The sequence below is a fragment of the Miscanthus floridulus genome, chromosome 9 (assembly GCF_019320115.1).
Source record: "Miscanthus floridulus cultivar M001 chromosome 9, ASM1932011v1, whole genome shotgun sequence".
NCBI lineage: Eukaryota > Viridiplantae > Streptophyta > Magnoliopsida > Poales > Poaceae > Miscanthus > Miscanthus floridulus.
In genome coordinates this window covers 50,577,930-50,585,719 of record NC_089588.1, presented here as the reverse complement: position 1 = coordinate 50,585,719, position 7,790 = coordinate 50,577,930, and the positions used below count along the sequence as shown (strand labels likewise).

The window sequence follows — 7,790 nt, the reverse complement described above, 5'->3', positions numbered from 1 at the left end:
ACATCGGCTGACCCTTCTCTCGAGGCTGGCCATCACCGCCTTGGAAGACAGCGGCGGCGCGAGCCCAAGAGGCGGCCATGGGAGGGCTCGAGATGCGGAGGCGTGGGCTCGGGATGCGACAGTGACGTGGGTCCGAGATGCGGCGGCCGGCGCGGGTCTAGGATGTGGCGGCTGCAGCTTCCACGAGGGCCTAGGAGGCAGCAGCGTTGTGGCTCGGGAGGCACGACGCGTAGCCTCGAGATGCGGCAGCAGCGCAGGATGTGGCGGCGCAGCCTCAGCAGGCGGTGGCGTGGGCTCAGGAGGGCGTTGGCGCCAGGACGACAGCCACCAGGTCGCCAGGCCACTAGCCACCAGGGTATGATTTCTGATTCCGTGAATATCTTGATTGTCTCAGCAATTAAGATGCGTACAGAAAGTGTTAGTTTTCTTTTTTTGAAATCTAAGTGCTGATAGTTGTGCCACAGCTCACAGGTGTCATCACGAACAAGATGATTTTTGGCTTGGGCAGATTTGCTAAACCCGGTTCTATGGGAAGCTGAAAGGTGTAAAATTTCTCCTCAGGATTTGTGATTAGCTGGTAGTATAACAGTGTGTGGTAATTTCATTCGATTTATTCACTTCAGGATTTGTGCACAATTTCTATTGTGGGATTTCTTTGTCTGTTTACTAGAACAGTTGTAGTAGTTTGGTAGCACGACCATGTAACTTTTAAAGTTTTGTCGGAGCAAACGTTTTGTTTAATATTCCTCACTTATGTTATCTCTGCATGGGTTTCACTAATGCCGTTTACAAATTTGATTAGGTCCTACTTCTTTGGTGAAGTTTCTTCAAAAAGAGATGCAGAAGCATATCCAAATTTCCTATTCCATTTGTACTGACTATTTCGTTGGAAAATATCGATGCGATCAAAATGAAATGCTGCCACTAATTGTCAATACTCCTGGATGGGTAAAAGGTATCTCTTAGTCATGCGAGAGCTGATTTGCTTGGTCTTACCACATACTTGATTCAGTGATGTTTTCTTTTTTGTATTTTTATTTAATGCAGGTGCTGGTTTTGATATGCTCATAGAGATGCTGAGGTACATCTGACCCGCAATAGTTGTTCAGATATGCATCACAGTGCAGAGCAAGAATCTCCCTGATGGAGTGTTTTGGCTAGATGGTGGGCAAGTAGGAACTAAGATGATTAACATCGATGCTGCCTTTGATGATGCCTCGAATAGATCGTGAGTAACTTTTTTTTCAGTTACAAATTCAGAAACCGATATAGTTCCTTGTATTTGTAAAATATACATGTAGGTTGTGATTGCACCATTCAAAGATAGTTGTACTTGGGAAGTTTACATATTCTCTACCTGGGTTCACCGGACAATGCATTCCATATTTAGCTATCAATTTTCCTTATACCATGTTTTGACTACAGATAAGGGTAATGACATGTGTTCATTCCATATTTAGCTATCAGTTTTCCTTATACCTCTGTTTGTCCTAATGGAACCCGACTACACATGAGGGTACTGACATGTTCATTCTAAAACATGGAATAGCATCGGATTTCAAACAATTAAATATCACGGTGGACTCTATGGTGGCTGTAGCGTTAGCACGGGCAATATACTTACAAGATGACAAGTATTATTGCTTTTCTTTTGTTCATGACACCAGGCTGTGAGTTAATGTTTTCTCCTATAAAATTTATATGCTTGTCAAATATCGAATATTATCTACTCACTACATACTGCATTCCCTTGGTTTGTGTTTGGTTGCAGAGGAACTGGCCATTAAGAAGGCTTTACTGAAGGTAGCAGCAGAAATGTTAGTATATTTCCTTTTAACTAAAAATAAAATTTCCTATGCATGAATCTTTGTTTGAGATTTTTTTATTATGTTGTTAAAATTGCATTTAACTAGGAATGCAGTATACCATGGATAATGGGTAACTAACGAAGTTAGTGTATATTCAATTTACGTTGCTCCGTAGGTGCTTGTGCCAGTGATCAGTGACTTCAGCATATTTTATGGAAAAAGGTCCTTACTGAGCAACCATATTTCTTCATCTTTGTTATAGAAATAACCTGTCCTGAAATGTAGGTTGTAGGGTACACAAATTTGTATCGATTAGCTGGATTGAACTTGAAAATTCTACTTCCTGTCTTAAAAAATAGATGATTTAGTTTTTTTTTTCCTTGCTCACAATCTTTGAGTGCTCGTTTTTAGGCCACTTTCAGGTGCAAGAAAGGATTTGTCTTTGCTGCCTACTGCTCAGGGCTTTGAAAGTTAAGTTCTATGATGTTACTTCAAGACCTTTTAGTGTTGGGTTCCCTCTACATTTAGTGCTTTACCTTGAGCAGGCTAAGTGGGACCTTGAGGATAACGAGGCGAACAGAATCAAGATATGGACGGTGGCTAATGACCATTACAAAGGATGGCGATCTACATTTAGTGCTACCTACAAGGCGTACACCACCTATGAAGAGAGAATGAGACATAGGCCAGAAGAATTAGACATTGTTGAGTGGCACTATCTGGTGTCGTATTTTGGCACCGAAGAATTCCAGGTTTGTTCCCAATTTTTAAAAAAACTTGCCAATTCCACTTCTGACGTCAAGGTTTATGTTTTGCGCACTGCTGATTTTATAAAAATCAAATCATTGCTGGTTCTGTGCAGAGGATTAGCAATAAGAATTCTCAGAATCGGCACAATCGACAGATACACCATGTTACAGGATCAAAGGGTTTTTCTCAATTGAGCTATGAGAAGGTAAAAAATTCTGTCACAAGGTTTTCCTTCAGGCATTTTTTTATGGTTTGTGCTTGTGCCCCCGAATGACAATGACATGATATTGTTATAACCTATATAGTCTTTGTATTTGATAGAGATATTTAGCCCACTGCCCACTACAAAAAAATATATTTTGCATCCTTGTATACAGAAAGCTGAAAAGTACTAAAACTAATGTGTGCCAACAAAAAGAAGAACTTGGATTCCTGTACTTTTTCAATAGCAATAAATATTTCTGTTATCTTCTGTTTTTAAATTCATGGTGGATATCTTCCTGATCTTTACAGTTTATAAAAGCTTCTACATTTCACTAGATTATGAAATATGGCTAATTTTTTTACATTCTTGCCTAATTAGAGGGACCAACTAACTGGTGAAGAGCCAAATGATATGGAGCTTTTTATGATGACCCACCAACAAAATGGACAATGGACAAGCGAGGAATCTAGGGAAGTCTATGTGAGTATTAAACAGTTTTTACAACCCTTATTAAGTGATGCAACTGTCCTCACTTAGAATTAAAGTTTTAATTAACTAAATTTCTTTGCTTTGTTAGGACAATGCAACCAGGAAGATTATGGAGCTGGAGTCAAGGCCTGACGCAAATGTCGTCTCAGACTTGGAGCAGAACCAGATTTTCCAATCAACCTACAAGGAAACGAGAAAAATCAAATCAAACAAGATGCATGCTAATGGTTACCTTGCAAGGTACCCAACTAGAAAAATCAAATCAAACAAGATGCATGCTAATGCATGTCAATGATTTTTTCAGGAGGAATCTTGAGTTTGAGAAGGAGCATGCGAATGGTGGGACGATGGCCAACATACATATCAAGGGAACCTTTGCTGCTACAGTAGACATTAGTCTTTTGATTCGAATGAGTTCAAACAGTTGTCTGTGCTTAACACATTATTATGTGTTAAGCTATCTACTTGTTCTCATTTAGTTTGACACTCGGTGTGTTTTGTTAAAGATTTTGTATGAACAAATTATATTTCGTTTTAATGGATGTCGATGCTTCCTTCATTATGTATTTGTCGTTTTGCGATTATTAATTTAAGCTACCAAACAAAGTGTCGCAACATGAATTATTAATATATTAATCTGGCGTTGCAATATATGATGGCACATATAACAACCACATTTAGTTGTGGCAATAGGTACGATAATCGTGGCAATAGAGAAACTATCTCTTGCAACTACAAAAAGATGACGGTGGCAATAGAGGAATCTACCTATAGCAACCAGATAGTTAGTAACGTGGCAATAGATGACCTGTCTGTAGCAACCAACCTAAGTAACGTGGCAATAGCCTATGCCATCTATAGCAACCATTCAGAAACGTGGCAATATACGACCTCTCTGTAGCAACCAACCTGAAGAGATGTTGCAATAACCTAAGCCACCTATAGCAACCATTTAGGCGACGTGGCAATAGAGAACCTCTATTGCAATGCTTTCTCTGCGTAGCAACAACCACGATTGCAACACCTGTGTTGCGTTGCGCTTGCATTGTGTTGCTACACGACCAGCGTGTCGCAATACGTATCGCTAGCAACGCCTAGTTCGTTGCAATTGATACTATTACCACACCCATAGTGGTTGCAATTGCTTTTGTTACAACACTCACCAGGTGTTGCAAAAGCGTCAAAAGTGTTGCAATAGAGGGGCTGTGTGTCGCAACTAAAATGTAACCCATTGCATTATGCTATTGCTACCCTTACAAGTGCAACGACATTTAACAAAAAAAAAATTGGTAGCAAAATTACTATGGCTACCATTTTTGGGTCTTTTGCTACACTTTTTTGGCGTTGCAGTAGACCGAAAATCTTGTAGTGTCTGTTGTTGAACGCAAGCTCACAACCATCAGCTAGTGCCGCTGCAAAATTACTTGAAGCCATCCAAATATTGATCTTGGTCAGTCCATATACTTCTTTCGTTTGCCCATATTTTTGTCCTTTATTTATTGTGATTTGTGCCAGCACACAACATATTTTTGTTCTTGTCCTTTCATAGAAAAAATTGTTAGTTGTGATTTGTGCAACACACACATAAAACAGATTTGTCCTTATCCTTTGTTTATTGTGATTTGTGCTAGCACACACCGCATTTTTGTCTTTGTCCTTTCATAGAAAAAAATATTTTTGTGATTTGTGGTAACACATTTCAAATATTTATCTTTGTTTTTTCTGTAGTAAAAATTATAGTCTGTTAATTGTGATTGTGCCAGCACACACCTAGGACCTTCCTTGTTCTAAAATGTAGCTAATAATGGCATAAATGATCCTGTGATTTCAAATAGATGTTTCCCATCTCTTTGTTTTGCAGACTAACTCTTAAATATTAAGTCTTAAGTCACCACAGTCACCATTTGTCTTTATACACAAAACCAACTCTTAAGTCTTACCTTCTATTTTTGCAGACTATGTGAGGGTGCTGAACTATTGGACCTTATTTTAGCCAAGTAAGGAGGCAGATCATGTAAGACTGTACCTTTTTCCTTCCCAGAACTTCCTGTACTAGCTATTTGGTCACTACTTCCTGTGTCCGCACTCGGTAATATAAGTTTACTAGTTTTCAACACTGTAAACCTATTTAGTCAGGTTATCCTTCAGTGCTTTCTGTACTAGCTAACAGAAACCGACTTTCTATGTCCCAGTTTGTGAATCCTGGTTGTTTTTGTGAAATGTTGCCAAAACTTCTTGTTGAAGTTCCAATTTGCATGCTTAATGATATCGATATTACTCTAATGAATACGGAAAATGGCATCGGATTTCCTGGATAACTACATTGTCCTGGCCGTTGGAAGAGTTGGCTTAAGTGCTGATTTGATTTCCGAGAGAGCTGAGTTTGTGCAGGAGGCAGATAAAAGAAGCCACCTGATGGATCTTCTTCATGCACAAAGAGATACAGGAAAGGTAATAATTCACCATCAGTTTTTCGTTCTCATAGTTTATATTTGTGTACTCATTTTCTTGTATCTTTTTTGTTGTAGCAAACTCTCATGCTTGTCCTTGTGGAAACCAAGAGGGGTGCTAATTCATTGGAAAGTTGGTTGTGCATGAATGGGTTTCTAGCTACTTGTATTCATGGAGATAGAAACCAGCAGATTTGTTTTTGTTTTTACTCTCTTCAGAACAGCTCATTTTGCACAGCAATAGACGCATTTAGCTATAATTATTTTCTGCAGTATCTAATGTGATATTGTATTTCTGACATGCACCATAGTAGGTGTAATTATTGATTATCTCCACCTATGGGATGTCCTATCTGATTTCTTTTTGCAACCGGATGTTGAAGATAGACATATTTGGAGGTTTTCATCAGATGGGCAATATTCAGCCAAGACTACATACAAGGGATTTTTTGTGGGGACTACACCTTTTGAGCCTTATGAGAGAATCTGGAAGACTTGGGCACCACCCAAATGCCGCTTCTTTGTTTGGTTGGTTGCTCACAACCGATGTTGGACTGCGGATCGCCTTGCACGCCATGGGCTCCCTCATCCTGAGCGTTGTCCTTTGTGTGACCAGGCTGTGGAAACTATTGATCACCTCTTAGTCTAGTGTGTCTTTGCAAGAGAGTTTTGGTTCAGCTTCTTTTCTCGGATTGGATTCCAAGCCTTTTCCCCCACAACCGACAGAAACATCCTTCCATTTTTGGTGGGAGAAAGTGAGCAATGCTGCTAGTGATATGTTAAGGAAGGGAACCAACTCTCTCATAATCCTTGGAGCTTGGACCTTATGGACACACCACAACAAATGCGTCTTTGATGGAGCAGCCCCAAATGTTGTAGGCACACTTGCTGTAGCTGAAGATGAAAGAAGGCCGTGGTCTTTGGCGTGGGCCCGAGGATTACCCCTCTTGGATGCCCTCGCTCTGGGTGGTTAGAGCCCTGTCTACCTTGGTCGTGATCTTTATGTCACGGGCGCGTTAGTTTTTCTAGCAGTAGCAGTGTAGTGCGTGTGTGTAGAGTTGTGTGTGGTTTTTGTGTGTTGTGTTGTATGGGTTCTTATCCCATTTTATTATCTTCTTAATATAATGCTATGTAGCTCTCCTGCGTTTTCGAGAAAAAAGTGATATTGTGAATTGTGGCAATGTTTGACAAGGTCTCTGTCTAGCACACACCAATGTTTGAATTGTGGCAATTGTGATTTATGCCTGCCCACACCAAGTTTTTGTCCTTGTCATTTCATAGAAAAAAAATGTTTTTTGTGATTTGTGCTAACTCACCTTATCCTCTGTTTCTTGTGAATTGTGCTTGCCAAACCAAGTTTTCGTCCTTGTCCTGTGATCCTATAGATAATTTTCCCATAGAGGCTATCTCAAATGTGATTTGTGCCGACACATTTGAGATATTTGTCTTTGTGTTTGTATAGGATAAATTGTAGTTTGTTAATTGTGATTTGTGCCAGCACACACCACATTTTTATGATTCTGTTATATTGTGATTTGTGCCAATACAGACCCCACAATCTAAGCTCCTCCTTGCTGCTAGCCTCTATGACAAGTTTGTTTGCTCCTTCTTGATGAGATGCTACAAATTTCTGTTTCATTGATCATTTGTTTGCTCCTTGTAGTGTATTGATCCACAATGCAGCATATGACAACATGTTGGCTGTGTTATCATACCCGATACTGAGAAGTCTGCGGACAAAATTTCTCCTGAACTACCTTCCAGCTTTTATTGTGAAGTATGCCGACTTAGCAGGGCTGATCCATAAGTTCTTTTAAACTTCATATTGTCCTGAACTCAAAGAGGCCAAGTCACACACACATCATGCGATTACCTGCTTTTAGTTTGTGACCTTATGCCATTTGTTCTGTGACATCAACCATTTATGAAAGTCTCCTTGCCTAGAACTTTAAATCTGTATCCTTTGTAATGTTCTTGTTCAACCTTTTTGTGTGCCTCCTTGTTCATCCTGTTATAGTTTCCTATTGTAACATGCATTTTTTGGGTCACCATGAACCATCTGTTACTCCTTATCTTAATAGGACCCTC

General features: G+C 39.7%; 1 protein-coding gene and 1 long non-coding RNA gene across 2 annotated transcripts; both read left to right on the top strand.

Annotated features, from left to right (window-relative positions):
- The first annotated feature begins 463 nt into the window (after window positions 1-463).
- LOC136483195 (uncharacterized) lies at window positions 464-1,173 on the top strand. Its single transcript, XR_010765345.1, has 3 exons — window positions 464-542; window positions 803-955; window positions 1,048-1,173. It is a non-coding gene; the product is annotated as an uncharacterized lncRNA (long non-coding RNA).
- Window positions 1,174-1,627: 454 nt separating this feature from the next.
- On the top strand, window positions 1,628-5,253 carry LOC136479859 (uncharacterized). The gene is made up of 7 exons (XM_066477589.1): window positions 1,628-1,634; window positions 1,772-1,803; window positions 2,354-2,560; window positions 2,671-2,763; window positions 3,142-3,243; window positions 3,341-3,492; window positions 5,208-5,253. The coding sequence occupies exons 1-7, from the start codon at window positions 1,628-1,630 to the stop codon at window positions 5,251-5,253; spliced, it is 639 nt and encodes a 212-aa protein (XP_066333686.1).
- The last annotated feature ends 2,537 nt before the right edge of the window (window positions 5,254-7,790 follow it).

Bases quoted from the DNA above. Each gene is read 5' to 3' on its own strand.
- LOC136479859 (XM_066477589.1), top strand. The intron at 2,764-3,141 runs GTAAAAAATTCT...TTGCCTAATTAG, and splicing joins CTCAATTGAGCTATGAGAAG to AGGGACCAACTAACTGGTGA. The intron at 3,244-3,340 runs GTGAGTATTAAA...TTGCTTTGTTAG, and splicing joins AGGAATCTAGGGAAGTCTAT to GACAATGCAACCAGGAAGAT.